A 17,905-nucleotide genomic window follows, 5' to 3' on the forward strand; every position below is an offset into this window, starting at 1 on the left:
AAATAGTGATGTTGTGATCACTCAAGTGGATTTCCTACCATTAGAATTATTCTATCGGTCTCTCATTGTTCACAGTGATTGTTTATTGGTCCAGAATTGCCCACAGCTGCTTCGATGGATCTTATTCATTGTTTTCCTATGAGCCGCATAATGCACATCATTTCCCCATGCTTTGTAAATAATGCTGCATTCTTGTTGTGTCATGATTTCCGTGATTATGTGATGTCAATGCAGAGATTCTACTCTCTCTTAGCTGTTCATGTCCTCATTATTTGTTTCCATGGCAACGTTCATATTGCCAAAATGAATCAGTGAGCTGCTTTGTTGTTGATGGCAGCCAAATTCTTTAACAAAAAAAGGCAAACGGTAACATTGTCAGTTGGGTGAACCGATGGCATAAAGGTCTAGTGGGAAAGCTTTTACGAGTTAACTGTTGTTGTAATTATGAATTTAACAAGTTAGAGTTTTTAAAGTCGGAACCTGCAATCGTAGTACTTCTGACATGCCGGAATGCAACCACATTTAATATCTTACAAGAGGCGCTGGGAAACATATATACCCAAACTAGTCCAAACAAGGACTGCAAGAGGAAATAAACATTAACTACAGAAGTCATAAGTGTTAGTGATAATCTCATTGAAGTGTTCACAGTTTATAGTAAAAATACTTTTATCTTTTCTTCTCCAACTTATTCAATGTTTCTCTCCTTTTCTCTGAATTTACTAGAAATCCCGACAAAGGCCTTCAGTTTCTCATCTCTCGTGGTTTCATTCCTGATACACCCATAGGAGTGGCGCACTTCCTGCTCCAAAGGAAGGGGTTGAGCAGACAGATGATTGGCGAGTTTCTTGGCAACAGCAAGAAGCCCTTCAACAGAGATGTGTTAGAGTGAGTATATGAAGAATATTTTGCCGTAATCCATTGTTTAAAAAGAACTATATATTAGAGTCTGTGAGAAAGAAAGTTGACATAAAAGGGAATATGTCCACCATTAAATGTTAGTATTTGTTTTTCACTCTGTGGATTTGGAGAGCCGTGGCATCTTTTAATGAGATCTCCCTTGGCTGCTGAGCTCTTGCAGTCAAGTCAAACTGCAGAGCTATGCAGTAGGAAATGATACACTCTTGAGACCTCTTAGCCGAATCACTGTGTGTGTGCAATATGAGTTCTCTGAAAAGCTGCATCGTCCACTGTAGCTCTAAATGAATTAATGCACAACCTCCCTGGGATTGTCTGGCAATACACTGATATTCCTAAAACTTTGCTTTTGTTTATCCACACAGAAATATTTTGCCAGCTCTGAAGATCTTTCTTTTTCTATATGCTATATTTTATTGATAATTTGAGATATTTTATCAAAATCTCAGTTTAACAAGTGCTTGTGCTGTATTTCCCCATTCAGATATATAGGATGTGAACTTTGACAAGGTCATTGTTTATTGAAATGGACGGCTTTGTGAAGTTTGGTTTAACAATCAATCCAAGTGCACACTTACCTTATGACACTAACCTTTTTTAATCCTATTCTGTTTTGCCATGATGACACTTTCAAGCTGTCATCCATATGTGCTTTTAATATAGATTCAACAAACGTCCTGTTTTTATGGTAAGGGAGGGTTATATACAGTATAGGTACAGTTTATTATGTAGGACTATCACATAAGTGTTTTACTATAGGTTAATATTATGCACTGGGGACACTATAGAACTATATAGGTGCCCACACAAAAATATGAAAAGAGAAAAGCAAAATGCAAGTATGCCATAAAGATCTTGAACTAAAAATGTTTAAAAATAAAAATCAGAAATTTACAGCAAATGCTTTCCCCTGCACACTGCTTAAACATTTGAAACTGCAAGAAGCAAAACGAATTTTATTAAAAAGACCCGGCTTATTTTCTTTGGTGACTAAAGTAGCAATACAGCTGCCTATGACAGCTACTTTTTTTTATTTTGTCTGATTTTGCTGTTTGTTCCCACACAAGTTTATTTGTATTAGTTTTGCATTAAATATGTAAAATGTGGATTGCAAGAAATGTAGCAGATCATTTTTATTTGCCTTTGTGGCTATTGGAATATTTGCCAATGAAGCACTTTTAACAATGGACTAAAGGGACCAGTATGAAGGGACTACTAGACCCACACACTGAGTGGGGAATTCACCAAGAACTAATAATGCCCTATGATAGCATATTTTATTTGCACATGCTGTTAATTCACTAAAGAAATGTGACATATGATGTAAAAGTGGCCACACGTGTAGTTTTAAACGCATTGCACATGGCACAATTTCCCTTTTGAATTTACTTTTTATAGCACTAAAATGTTAGCACTTTGCTGTGTCCAGAACTCACAAATCAGCTTATAAAATTGCTGAAAGTGTGCTCAACTACATCACGTGTCTAGAAATACGCCTAGTTAAAATGATATTCTTTATTTCATCATGTTTTGATGAATAACTACTGTCATGATAACTGGAAATGTACACCGAAATATATTTTAATAAAGTACTGTTTACCGCAACTCCTAATAGTCCAGCATTAAATTTGTCAGGAAAATAAAGCTGTTTTTTTTAAATGAAGCACATAGTGTCATAATGTGTAAATAATAAAAGACTTACTCTGCTATTTTAGTCTGGCACCTGGTTAAAATAGCAACTGTATTTGGCAACATATCCTCCAACCCATACAAATGTGCATGTCTTTATTCATTTTTCTCAAATACAACCCATAAGAGAATTTATTTTAAATAAGTGCCTTTACTCGCAGCAGTCGATGCCAGAGAAACTTTAACCTTAATGCATTGTGGGATATTATCTACATGCATGTTGCCAATTCCAGTAAGCTCCTGTTAAGCAGGACTTTTATTTTGGAAACTAGACATATTGGTCCGGTAGTAACCAAGTGATAAAGCATTGTATTGGCAAAACAAATAGTGTGGGTTCAATCCTAGGGAAAACAAATAGTGATAAAATGTTTACCTTAAATGCAGTTCAAGCTGCTTGTCCAAAGCATCTTCCAGTATTATAACTATGGGTTGCCCAAACAACCTTACTATTTCAAAAAGGTGTACAGTTAATGATTCATATTGTCTACTGTAAAGTTACTCACATCGATTTAGCTTTTCTGGCTATTCAAACATGGACAGCTAGAGCCGATTACTTTAGCTAACAACACAGTTGAATTACCCTTCCAATAAAGACAAAGCAGCTTTTAGTCGGCATACTCCAAATTTGAATATTTATCACAAAATTAGACTACTTCCATTTGTACCTCTCCAAATTTTGTTTGCTTTTTAAAGGGTCTCCGGGGTAGGTCGAGGGAAAGTTGATGAGGTAGTTGTAACATCCGATAACTGGATAGTGCAGGCCAGGAATGCTATCTGTTCCTTAATTGCAGTAATCCATTTTTCTGTCGAGTTCAGCCCCAACTCAGATAAAACAAACCTAAACAAGCTGATCGCTGTTGCGGTTCTTTAATGTCATACGCCAAGCAATCTGCGCAGCCATACATTAAGTCGAACGCGACATGTTCTTGAACACTTTGATTAGCTTTGTCAGGTGTCTTTTATCAGAGTTGGGGCTAAACTGGAAAGTGGATCTCACAAGCGTGATTAGAGGATTACTGCCTTATTGAGACATGTTAAAAAACAACCCGTGGGCATTTTAAGGACCTGTTATGTTTAATCTATTAAGTTTTGCTACGTGCATGTCTATGTCTTTTGAATTAAAGTATGCAGTGAGCTATTCTGCTTTGAAACTCCTGTGGGCACCATTCATTCCATATTCGCTCCCGGCTGTCCTTGCCTGCCAGTATGGTGGTGTAAAGAGAATGGGTCACGTGACCTCCGGAGGTCTATATGATTTTTTTTTTGAAGACCATTCTCATTGTTGTGGGTTATAGTGAATTCAATTCTACACACATTTTCTGAACAAAACCACATTGAATTGGCTGTAGTAGCTGTTAGGTAACAGTTTAGTCAAGTCGCAGTCCACCATTTAAGGTTGCACATCCTGCAATGTACACACTCTGGTAATGTACTGTCATGTATGGTTAATGGATGAACTTCTAAAGATGCAGAAATAATCGTTTTTACGAGGTGGCTAATTTTGGCAAATATGTATGAATCTGTACAATCTCAATATTTTGTACATTTTGGTACGATTTGATTTCACGCGACTACAGTAGTTAGGTGTAGGGCCTGGGTTAAGGATGGGGCATCAGTATTGCTTTTTTCTAGGAATCTTAATTTTTTTTACGATTCACATCATGCGAATTTGTACGAATAAGCCACCTAGTCAAATATGTTCAAAAATTCCCTTGAGATCATGTTGGTTTTTTCATAGCAATATGAAAAGCAAAAACCACATAGAATTTGATCTTTTTCATTTTTATTTGCGGCACTACCATTGTTGTTCTCTATCGGATCTGATGTTTTGCAATGTGACCTCAGTCTGAATAGTCATATCTCTCTACAGTAGATCGACCTGTGTTACATGTGTTCTTACATGTGTTTTTAAAAAATAAGGATCTGAATACAATAACCAACCAAACCAACAGTACCATGTTAGAGATGCTGTCCATAGCATTCTGTTCAGAGACAGAGGTCATAGCTGTGACTCACTAACAACCCTAGGTTCAATAAAAAATACCTTGAAAAACAACATGACTTTGGTAAAGACCAATGGTCAGACTTGGACTGTGGTGTTTCAGCTCAGGTTTGCCCTAGTATATTAAAAAAATTGCCCTCAGAGGGCACAATATACAGACATGTGGTTCTTAGCCACACTCTGAGGAAGCCCAAGAGTGCCTGGGCTTTTTACAACATGAGGAATGTGATATGGTCTGTCACGCTGTGCTTTATGAGTCAGTGTGCACTCTGGTGTGCACTTAAGCCTTACATACCGCAGAGTGATGATGATGAGAGAAAGAGATGAAAGAAAGAGCTGTGCTCGTGCAATGATGCGAACATGATTTCAGTTGGCAGTGAGCGTGACATCGCAAAATGAGGTCTAAGTGCGAGCATGATGCGGGCCTGCAATTTTTGTTTGTAATGTGATGTCAGACATTTTGGGATTTTTTGTGTCTGACTGGGAGTAAATTAGGAAGTTTTTTGTTTATTAGCCTATTAGTAGGGATGCACAATAAATTATCATTTTTAATGTCATCAGTATTGTACAATAATACAATTTTGGCTGATATAATATAGCCGATATAACCTTTTAAATAACTATTCAACTTCTTCAGCTATTTGATCTGTGTGTGCCAATTGTTCATTCAATTTTTCGGCTTTGAAGAACAGTCCGTTGCTCACTGTGAAATGAGAGGGAAAGGTACAGAGGGAACAAACTGTCTCACTGCTTATACTTATTTATTTCCCTGTAGAGATGTCATACTCATCTTTATTTTGATTAATTTTTTTTTGTCATCATCTCTCTGCACCTGCTCTATGTGCAAATCGACAGCTGTTTTTCTTATTTATACCTCCAGCTGGCAGCTTAGCATAATAGACATACAAACAGGGGTGGAAATAAAAATAGTTCTCATTTATTTGCTGGCACACTTTATACACACCACACTACTTTTGTTTTGAATTCGAATTTGTATGAATAAACATTTGATGGTTTTGAATTTCAAAAGTTCACTCAAAGGAATAGTTGGCACAACAATTACATGAACGCCATCTTTCTTTCTGTATGTACCTTGAAACACAAACCAATATGTTTTGCATAATGTTCACACTGCTTTTTCAATATAGCAAAAGCGTGTAGTACGTGGGGATGTAAAGTCCAAAAAGGTCCACATAACTTTCATGACGTTAAAAAATATCCTTTATTGTTTTTGCTAGCTGCTATGAGGTCCTGTCATTCTAGGCCTTTAATGGTGGTCTGAAATCAATTGTAAGTGATATCTTCTAAAGCCTCCTAGACATTCTGTCCCCCCTGTCTTTTTCTGTGATAATGTTCAGGTTCAATTCAATTCTGGGGTTGATGTGGGCTGTCCGTCGATTTTCTTAAAACATCTTTCTCTCTCTCTATCCAACTCTCATTTGATTTTTTGCTCTTCTTTGATAGCTGTGTGGTGGATGAGATGGACTTCTCAGGGATGGAATTGGATGAAGCTTTAAGGAAGTTCCAGGCCCATATCCGTGTGCAGGGTGAGGCACAGAAAGTGGAAAGGCTGATAGAAGCATTCAGGTGAATGCCCAGACACCGTTACACCCTCTTACACACACGTACGCTTCAGTCACCTTCATGTGCCAGAGGATGATAAGAGCTGGGGCTGATGGATACTTATGGTGATGGGAGAACTTTTGGGATCCGTGAAGTATTAAAGGTCGCAAATGGAATGTTCTCCATGAATTACATTCAATGTACGGACATACAAGTCCGTGTTGCATTGAAGTACAATATCTTTGCATTAATGTAATGGTTCCTGTCTGTTTAGGTTGAAAAGGTATTTAGTGGTGGTTGACAAGAATGTGAAATAGACTAAGTAGACTAAACTACTTTAGTCCAATTTTGTCTTTCTTTATTTTATATACAATAACACTTGTTGCTTTTACAATATCATAATAATTGATTATGAATGATCTATTTGAACTGTCACAGATTAACACGATAAAAAATCTTTAATAACTGCTTCTCCTCAGATTTATGTGAGTGTGAACCTTCACTGGACAATAAGCAGAGAGGCTTGGCTGTTTGACTATGCCTATTCAAATATCATCCAAAGCCAACATAATATGCTAATATTATTATTCCATTGTTGCTAGAATTCATATTGTCCATTCAAATGCAAGGCTGGCCATTATTATACGATTGAATGAGTGATAACACAGTTGCAGCCATCAACATTTGACAATGGGCAAATGTGCTTTTGTTTCCAGCACTAGAATATAAAGGCCAGTTATCAGTATGCTGGTCTCTCTGTTTTCCTGTATGTGTGTGTCGCACATGTCTGAATCTGAGAGACGCTGGTTTATAAATAACTGGTTGCATAACACAATCCAGCCTGTGCCAGCCTGTCCCTCTGCTTTTGATATTAGCAACATCTAAAAAGGTGATATAGGTAAAAATTTATGAATGTGAAATAAAACATTTAAGTTAAATTTTTTACTGAAATGTTGAAATCAGTCTGGCTAACTGAAGGGTGTTTATATTTAGTGGTGTTAACTGAGGTTATTTTAAAGGGGTCATATGTTGCGAATACGTGTTTTTCTTTTGGTGTGTTACAAGTTGCCCATGCATGTATTAGACACGTAAAATTGCAAATTGAAAGTGTCTCGCGTAACCACACCCCCACAAATCTACGTCAGTTAGTGGTATGATTTGACCAAGACCGCCCAAGTGTATACACAAGAAAGGTGGGTGTACCAGTCAGTACAATTGAAGAGGAACTCCATGTTCCAAATATCGTAGAGGCGCTACATTTCCGTCACACACGCAGTTTTCGACCAATCACTATGCACAGGTTAACTGCCCAATCATAGCACACCTTGCTTTTCAGAACACGTTTCAGAGAGGAGAGGCAAAGAGGAGATACAAACATATATGGTTTGTGGAAAACACAGCGTTATTGAACCTCAAATAGTGTATACAAATTGGATTACATCTAAAACAAACGATAATGTTCTTTTTAGCCGTGATATATGACCCCTTTTAAGCTTAGTAGTTCAAACAAATCTAAGTTCCGTGCTGAAAAAACTATAGAAACCCAATCAAAACTATTACAGAAATTCTAATGATTTCTATTAAAATCCCATTATGAACCAATGGCTTTTTATTACAACCATTACAAAAGTCCAATGTGTAGTGTGATTTTTTGCACATTATTCCAATAGGATTTTACAGCAGAATCCATTACATACCAATAGACAACATTATAGTTTCTATAAAAACCAATACATATCCCATAATAACCATTTAAATCATTAGATGTTCTATTGTGTTTGGACATGGTTCTATTTTTTTCAGCAAAGAATATTTTTAATTCGCTACGAACATAAATTAAAAAAGAACTCATCCAAAATGAGTCTTCCAAAAAAAATGCTAAGCTTTGAAAACAGTAGAAAGATTGTTTTTCACACAGTTGAAAACGATTCTTTGTTGACTGTGAAAGCTAAGCAAGTTTGCTTATAAAACCTTTTTTTTCTCTTTGCATTTTGTTCTTAGTCAGCGTTACTGTATGTGTAACCCAGACGTGGTTCAGCAATTCCACAATCCTGATACCATCTTCATCCTCGCGTTCGCCATCATCCTGCTTAACACAGACATGTACAGTCCCAACATCAAACCAGACCGCAAGATGATGCTGGAAGACTTCATCCGCAACTTAAGGGGTAAGACAAGAGAGAACTCTGAAAAAGAATGTAGAGGATGAATTGTAAGGGAAAGTTTTAAAGAACCAGAAACAGTAGGAGGTCCACTGCATACTGACAGTGATTAAATTGCAGGAGTTTGCTTAAACGCTGTGCTGTTACTTATTTGCCTTACTTGAGGCAGATCACATGAGATCAGCTGTCTTTACTTCCAAAAGTGGTCGGCACATCGTTTTTATGCTTTTGCATGAACTTTTGCTTTTGCAAGTAGTCAACTATTATTTAAAATTAATTCTTCCTCAAGTGTGGTGTTTATTTTTGGTTTGTCTGAACCATCAGAAATATCATGTCTCATGGAGTTACACTTGAAAGTTTTATGTTTTTACAATATCTTAAGGCTGTCAAACGATTAATCACAATCAGTTGTATACAGAATAAAATTTTGGGTTTACCTAATATATGTCTTTGTACTGTGCATATTCATTTTGTATTTATAAACAAATATACATAAAGGAAATATTTATACAGTATGTATTTATATACCAGTTAGTTAAAATATATATAATGTTTATGATTTGTATATTTTTCTGTATGTCTATGCTTTTTTAAATATAAAATGAATATGGACATAACATATATTATGTAAACACAAACTTTTATTTTGGATGCGATCAATGGCAAATAGCCATTTGATAGTCCTATAATATTAAAATGTTATTACATGTAGATATTAAATGAATTGTTTTATTTATTTTTTCACTCAAAAGACAATGATGCCATTGTGTATCTTGTCTTTGTTACATGAGAATGAATTATGACCTCTGAAACAGCATTTCATTATCACAGATTAAAGCCTAGAACCTAAATTTACCTAAAATTTAAAAATCCTCGGTTTTCTATCTATTCTATACTTTAGGATTCGGTTCAATGTTTTATATATACTGTGCATGTGTAGACAAACTTAATTTCACTCAGCTACAGTAACTGAGTGGGCGAAACCAAATTAAGCTTTAAAGTGTAAGACACCCTGAAGCACAGTATTTATTGAAAACACAGTGACGTCAATCTGACCTCTTTTATAAATGCTCTGTTTAGCTCACAGCATAATCTTTCATTTTTATCACTTCTACAACACATAATCATACTGTCGCTGATGTACATCCGCTGTTTTTTTGTAACACTGTACATTTTTCAAAGTGTTTTTTTAATAAGACCTGCCAATAGGGACATGCTGTGGAAATGCAAATTGGCATTTGTTGTGAGTTTAAGGATGTTGCACAGTGGAGGGATCATTTTAAAGTAATTCACAAGGAATGCAGACGTGTTAAATATTTATGCTATTAATATTTAACGTTATGAATATTTAACCTTTCACTCTTTCTGTGTCAGATGACACTTGTTATAGGCTATATATGCAGAGTTTGGTTCCAAAATGTTTGATTTAGATAATAATAACTCCGCGTAAAAAATCCAGCTTACTAACGCAATGAAACAAAATAAAAACATAATAAACATAATAAAAAACATGATTGAAAAAAAACCATTATCTCATTTTGGAACCAAACTCTTTATATGCAAATGTATAAATGTGTGTGTTTTATTCAGGCGTTGATGATGGGGCTGATATACCTCGGGACATGGTTGTGGGAATCTATGAGCGTATTCAACAGAGGGAGCTTCGCTCGAATGAAGACCACGTCACTTACGTCACAAAGGTTGAGCAAAGCATTGTGGGAATGAAAACAGTAAGTCAGGCATTTTACCAAGCATGACCAATAATCATAACCAATATTTTGCAAAAAACAAAGAGCTCTTATCCAACATGAATTGTTCTCGTTGCTTAATCGTGCCGATCCAGGCTAGCCGGCACAAAAATTGAAGTGCGGGGTTGAGAACGGACCTTTTTAAAATGTAAACACAATAGCGTCATTCGCTGCCTAGGTAGCACCAGCGCCATTGAGAGAGAGAAAGAAACACCGGAGCGTCACATGATTCATGGAGCCTTCTGATAGATTTAGGAAGTTATGTTTTCCTCAATTGGTGAGTTACTTCCGGGAACTATTGAGAGCCTGTGTCACATGATTCATTACCATTGCTGTGTACAGTAAAAACTGTTCCATTGGAGTCAACAGAGTTGACACTCTCTCTTTCAATGGCTCTGGGTAGCACAAGAGACAGAGCTACAGTATTACTTGAAAAACTTTTATTTGCCTATAATAATATATTAATAATTTTTGGGCTAAAGAAAGAAATAGTTATTTCGGCAACTGACGAGTGACTAATCCTGACATGCAAATTGTCTTAAATTTCCAGGCCGAGAACAGTGTGTAATTGTACTGTGCCGAACCAGCCTCACATGAAAACATAACCGTTACCATTTCAGATCATGCCTAGAACGGTTCGGCATGATGCTCGAAATCTTTACTGGTTTAAGTCCTAATGAAATTTAGAATGATAGTCAATGATCTATTTTTCAGTAAAGTGTGAATAGCGGTTTTCTTCAAATTCAATTCATAAACCAATGATTCAGAATTGGTTTGTAAAGATCATACATTTTTCTTTCATTGTTTTAGACAGGCTGATTTTTTATGTCAACCATTCCTAATACAACATGCAGGATCGTACATGTTTTCAAGTAGTATATGTGTGTGTTCAACGGTTCCCTTAAAAGTGAACTCAAAACCTTGGTATAAAATATACATTAGGAGTTAGGGCTTTGCTTCAAAATTGTTTGCAAACTTCTTACAATAGCTGGTGTATAAGGTTTGTTTCTTATTATCTATGGGATTTAAGCTTGAGTACACATAATCACAAATGTGTTTAAAACACTTTACATTATCAGTACAGCTCAATGTTGTTTCGATGAACATGTTTTTGATCCATTTGGTCATTACGATGGTTCTAACTCGTCCTTTGTGTGGACTTTTGCCTGTCATTTTAAAATTACAGTAATGGTGTAATAGCTAAATAAATATAGAATAGGATGATAACAGACCAATCTCCATGATAAATTAGGCCATTAGCATTAAAAACACATTATTTTAAAACACACGTATTTTGGGAAATGTTATTTGGCTGGTGAAAGAGACGATAATAATGACATATTAAAAGCTTATGTGGATGCTTTTATTGCTTCAAATTATGTTCACTTAGTGGCCTTGCAAACTTCCCTCATAAATATATAGTGTAATGGAAAACCTCTGAAGCAGACTTCTAATGAACATAGTCAGGAGTTTGTCACATTTAGCCACACTTTTTGCTAAAATTATCAATTTATTCTGTATTTTGTCAGTGACACCTCATTCTTTTTTAAAGGTGTGTTATGGTAACTGGGAATGAAATGGGGATGAATTATGGGTGGTAATGTGTTAAGTGAAATATTCACTATAAATATCTGTTATTTAATTTTTCTGGAAATTTGATTGCACATCATTCATCATCTTTAGATTTGTATTATATAAAACCATTCAAATCACATCATCCTCTTGTTCTCCCGCTCTCTCTATCTCATGCTCCACAGTTATGAGAACACCTGGTGCTTTATTATTCTTTATTATTTTGTTCTCTAGTAGAGGACAATGCCTTAAACCAAAAATGGATGCCAAATGTGTGTGGTAGGATTATATACTTGATTATTCCGTGTTCAGTCATACAAGTCTAGAGGCATACACTGATAGTCCTTGCACATCATTGTGACTTCAACTGAGTGAATTTTTTCAGGTAATTCGTAGCCAATGACAATCAATGATATTCTATATTTATAACAGATGTTAGCTTTATGGCACAAAACAATCACCTGGCCACACCCCTGCTCCACATGTCTAGATTTGGTTTTGAATATTGTGCTTAACCTTGCAGCATCCACATCACTTGCAGTCGTCGTATTTCAGCTACTATATGATATAGGTACTAGTCTACTATAGGATTTTTAGTCTGCTATTGAAGCAGTTCTTTTATGCTGCAATGCAGTATTTTCTAGAAAATTAAATCACGTACTTTGATAAAATCGCTTGGCATTTATCCTTATGATATTAAGGATTAAGGATATTTCACCCAAAAATGAAACGTTGTTCAAATCTGTATAAATTTATTTTTTTCTGATGAAGACAGAGAAATGTACTTGGAAGAATGCATATAAACAGACAGATTTTGCCCCTAATTGACTCCAATAGTAGGAAAATTTACTTTATCATTTTTATCGTTCTCTTGAATACAAACAAAGACATTTTAAAGAACGTAGGACAGCAAACAGTTCTGGGGCACTTTTGACTACAATTGTATTTTTTCCTACTATAATACGAATACATGAATATTATGATATTATGGCAGATTGGAACACCTCAAAGGTGAGTAAATGATGACAGAATTTAATTTTTTAGGTGAAGTACCTTTTAATTTAAGTTAAAATTCTGTTTTGTTTTTCAGTGATGGACCTGTATATTTTTATTAAGTTACTTAGAGAAGGTTAAATTATACCAGGAAGAATTTTGATTTTAACGATATAGCAAATATTACTAAAAATATATATATTTTTTAATTTTCCTTTTTTATATTTTTTCTAATTGTGAACCCATTATTGTATACCGTATTGAATCGTTACACCCTTAAATACAAGCCTTGGTCCATTTTCTTCTGCATAGACAAATTCTTCCTTGTCATAAAAAACGTACCCCTCAGATAAGGTTGATCAACTGTAAAAGTTACAAAACAAGATATTGCTGACATCCTGACGTCTTATTCGTTTTAAAGCTTCTTTCTCTCATTTTCTCTTCTTTCCCGGCTGGACCCACCTGAAATTTTCTTTTTTCGCTGCTATTGAGGTTTTTACAGTTCATGTCCCAAGTTTGCCGAAGGCAAAGAAAATAAAGCATACATGCTGATTCTAAGTTTATCTAGAACTATAGTCCTTGTTAGGATATAATAACATATCAAACACACTCTGTTAGGCAGGAGGTACAGTACTGCATAATAGTCTTTCCATATTATGATTAATGAGGATCTAAATTTATCTGATTAATGTGGTTGCCAGGCACATTGCTATGTAGATGAATTCTAAGGTGTTCTGGATGATTTCAAGGTTACTGGTGCAATGGATATTCTGTTCTGTATATGGCTTATGAATCTCATTTAATGTAAATTGACTTCCCTGAGCTATTTAATGATAAGCCAGGCAAAAATAGGAAGTCAGTTTAAAAATCACATATATTCTGCAGGTTTTGTTCATGTCTATAGCGACTAGAGTCATTGTAACCGTGTCTTTTCTTATGTTTCCCCGTCCTAAGGTTCTCTCGGTACCTCATAGGAGACTGGTGTGCTGCAGTCGACTGTTTGAGGTAACTGACATCAACAAAGCCCAGAAGCAAGCTGCTCACCAGAGAGAGGTCTTCCTCTTCAACGACCTACTTGTGGTAACTAAGCACATTTGATAAATGCTATCTTCTTTTATTTAGACTTTCTAGTCATTTCATGTCTTTTATTGAGAAAAATGAGCACAGTAAAGTCAATGTGACTTAAATTAGATGTATTCATTTTCTATGATGGAATAAAATCATCAAATTAGCGCTATGGTTGAACATGTATGCAGACACGCAGGGAAAACTTTTTGTGAAAATATGACTCCGGTGTCTGGAACACAGTGATGTTGTGATGCTCTATAGTCTTAGTATGTCTGATCATCTTAGTCTTCCCTTTAATAGATTTGCATAATGGCTTCTGGAAACCAGTTGTTGAAAACAATCCGATCTCCACAATATAAATAATAAGGAATAACTACTGAATACCAATCAGGTCCCACTTTATATTAAATATGATGTACTTACATATGAGATAAAGCATTTTATACATTGGACTTATTGTGCACATAGCCGGGCTTAGGGTTAGGGGCAAGAGTGGAATTACATTACATTGTAATAACAAATGCGGTAAATCTAAATACAATTTAACACATATGTACACCTATGCCTTATTATGTAAGTACAACGCAGTTAACTCCTTCCCTGCCATTGACAGAATTTTTTGTCATTTAAAACAATAGACAAATGTTCTGGCTCTTCATGGTTTCATTTTCACACAGTAGGGCCCGCTATTCATTTATATTGTCTATTCATATAGAAGAAAATATCATAGTTTTGTGAAAATTATAAAAAATTCTGGTGCAAGAAAAATGCTCGCCTGGAAAGAGTAAAAGACACCTTAAGTGGGGCCATAGTTCATTCCTAAGCATACTCCAAAGTTGAGCTTTAAGTATATACGACATTAGCATAGCCTGCATATATTTGCACTTATAAATGGCAGACGAGGTGGCAGCACCGCTGTTGTTTAACAGGAAGTCAAATAAGCGAAGGAAGAGACTGAGACGCTTGCGAACTACAGGAAACCATCACAACAACCCACGTTAATTAGGGCTTGTGTGGAAAGGATAGAAGACACCTGCATTTGTATACAATGACTTCAGTTCAAGTACAAAGACCGCACAAAATACAAACTCATTGAACACTTCAGAAGGAGAGTCAAAATAGTGTAGACCACTTCGGAAACGTAAACAACGCTGGTCAGAAAGAACTTCCTTTTTCAGTTTTTTAACGGTGCACAAACAGTTGAACAAAATACAACCAACATAACGTTTATAATCACATTAAAATGTTAAACGAAAATCTATAGAGGGCTATAGTGTGTATGTGTTTACTGGCTGTATAAACATCGAAAGGCTATGCATACCATTTATGCATTTGCATAAAAAATGGAAGTATTGTGAAACATAACAGGATATACAAATGTATAAATATATAAAAAATAAGTGACTTGACAACAATGTTATATACTATTGTCATTGCATAAACACTGAATGTCCCCACAAGTTCACCATAGAGTTACATTTTCCGGATTGCCCCTTTTGGTCCCCCTTATTAGTATTTCATCCTCTACAGTGAAGATTCTCTATTTTTCATATCAGAAACGGTGTGTTGCAGTTCTCTGTCTTGCAGAAATTCTCTGCTCTTTGCACTGTAAAGCTGTTGCCCTCCGTGTAAATACAATTCTGAGGTCAATAATGAAGTTCTGTGCTCTGGTAATTTAGTCAGAGCTACAAAGTAAAGCCCACGAAATTAATCAAAGATTAAATGCCTATTATAATTAAAGCAGGCGTTAGACTGGAAGGCTATCAAAGAGATGTATTAAACCCTTCTCATAATTACAAGAGCTCATGTTAATCTTGCGATAAAACCAAACGATAAAAGAACAAAACACATTTTCCCATCATTACCAAAATGGGAAACAGTCACATTTTAGGCGAATTTCATCTGAAATAGAATGCTAGGAAGTTTACACAGGAAACAAAAAGTATATTTTGCCCCAAGAATTAAGCTTTTTCAATATTGTTATTGATTGGCAAAACTAAATATAGATTTGATATTACCAAATTGTGAGTAATCCAGTGGGGAGTGTAGTAAATAGACTCTTAACTCCAAACAGCAATAGTGTTCTGTTTTACTGACATAAACCCATACAATCGTAAACTCCAATTTATCCAAATTATGAGGTAGTATGTATCCTTTGTTAAATAGGCCATCTCAGAATGCAATATTTTTTATAGGACAGATGTGGTGTAATATTAATTGTAATGTGGAATGATAATGTGTAAAAAATTTATAAAAATACATACAAAAATACAAAATGGAAACAAAAATCATATCAGTTTTCAGTTCCTTTCCCAACCCACGTAACAGTTAACTTATGGTAATAATTTAATCATACGTCTTTAAATATTACATTATATATGATATAGAAAAAACACTATATGTCACAATATTTGTGTATACTGTTGTATTTTATTCTCATTAGCATTAACAACTTTTTACTGTCAAACTCTGGCATTATTTCTAAGTTGCGTTTCTTATGCGCTTTGGGTGACACAGGCTATTTCTGTGGAATGCCGAATTCTAAATCAGTCCCTAATGAGCTTCTATCTTCGTCAGGATGCTACCTTAAAGCTTGCCGCCTATGCAGACAACAGACGTCAAGCCAGCTCTCTAGAATAGAATCGAATACAAAGCCATTATTTTTGTTCTGTTGTATCTTATTATCATATCTTTCTTTTACAGATTTTAAAACTGTGTCCAAAGAAGAAGAGTACAGCTGCTTACACTTTCTGCAAGGCTATGGGTCTACTGGGCATGCAGTTTCACCTGTTTGAGAACGAATGTAAGACTTTACAACTTGACAGGAGAATGAGCAAAAAGGAAGTCAAGAATCTCTAAAGGACAATTAAGGATATATCTCTTTCAAGAATGTGAAATTCATGAAAATGCAATTCATGAAAAATGCTAATGCAACACAGAACTTTTTTACTACTTGCTTGCACCTTCACAAGAGATGAATCACTACAGAGTGAAAGGAAAAGTCATACAAGATCTACACTATTATGTGCCTTTTCAACACCCACCTCATTTATTTACCTCCAACAAAGGAAGTAACAAATGATAAATGAAGATGACAAGCACTGAACAAACCCTCTCATTTTCCAATTAAGGTAGCCAGAAGCATCTCTCTCCTCCCACTCTCTCTCTCTCTGTCTCACTCTTCCACTCTCTCACACGTGTGACAGATGGGCTGTAATTTACCAAGATGAGTGTTATGGCTTGAGCTTATTTTTTGCCCCTCTCGATTCTGTAGTGATGGACTAAATAGAATGGACGTGATTGGAAAGACACACAAATGAGCAAATAAACAAACGTGTATCAGTCATAATAGCCAAGGCCGTAAAACAAAACTGAATAATAATTTTTGTTGTTCTTGGCAGTTCATCGGGTGTTTAAAGAAATAATTTGAGGTTTAAGAAGTTGTGGTATGTGATGATGTAACAAACACAACTTTTTTCAGAAGGGTTTAATTACTATCACGGGAAACGTTTGACCAAATTGTTGCCTTTTACTTGTTGGTCTTACAATAATATCAAACATCAACAAGGTTATTGACATTTAAATACCCAAACAAACATAGTCCCATGAATGAAAGTTCTTCAATTGAAACGTTGGATGTAGCTTCCAGTAAATAAATCCACAGGCAAGTAAAAGGAAAGGAAAAAATAATCAAAGTACTCATCAGTAGGTCGTCTCAGTCCTTTTCTGATGAGATATGGAACGCAGGTAACAAAAATCCAAATGAAGACAAAAATAGTTCCAATGTCCCCAAAGGTGAAAATGTAGAATCCACTGGGTTACGGCCATTCAAAACCAAGTTATTCCCCAGCTCATGATCCTCAGAAGTGCGCCAATTGATCCAGAGCTGATGCTCCCCAAAACATGCCACCTCACCAAACAAGAAGACCCTCCTCCCCAAAATGGCCGCCTTACCCCTCTTATGGGCAGGCCTGATATAATAAAAGTCCTTGGCAGCCCACAAAAGTCTTCATATTTTATCTTGCCCACAATGCCAAAAAGAATGTTTAACAGCCAACATATCTTGTTAATGAAAATAATTAACAAACATTTTAGCTTGTGAGACAATCATATATAATTAATCTTTCACAACTTTACCCATATTAATTACTCTCCTGGAGGCTTTGCTGGGACAGTGTCACAGAGTCCCC

The 17,905-nt window shown here is 35.6% G+C and overlaps 1 protein-coding gene across 1 annotated transcript in view; it reads left to right on the plus strand.

The window, feature by feature from the left end:
- iqsec3a (IQ motif and Sec7 domain ArfGEF 3a) overlaps nt 1–17,905 on the plus strand; it is a 189,141-nt gene that overhangs the window by 156,030 nt on the left and 15,206 nt on the right. Inside the window, exons 7-12 of the mRNA XM_056747447.1 lie at nt 727–888; nt 6,074–6,196; nt 8,174–8,340; nt 9,925–10,064; nt 13,602–13,727; nt 16,419–16,518. Of these exons, the coding sequence (XP_056603425.1) occupies nt 727–888; nt 6,074–6,196; nt 8,174–8,340; nt 9,925–10,064; nt 13,602–13,727; nt 16,419–16,518 (818 nt within the window). The remainder of the gene's footprint in view (nt 1–726; nt 889–6,073; nt 6,197–8,173; nt 8,341–9,924; nt 10,065–13,601; nt 13,728–16,418; nt 16,519–17,905) is intronic.

This window comes from Triplophysa dalaica, chromosome 5 (assembly GCF_015846415.1).
Source record: "Triplophysa dalaica isolate WHDGS20190420 chromosome 5, ASM1584641v1, whole genome shotgun sequence".
NCBI classification, from domain to species: domain Eukaryota; kingdom Metazoa; phylum Chordata; class Actinopteri; order Cypriniformes; family Nemacheilidae; genus Triplophysa; species Triplophysa dalaica.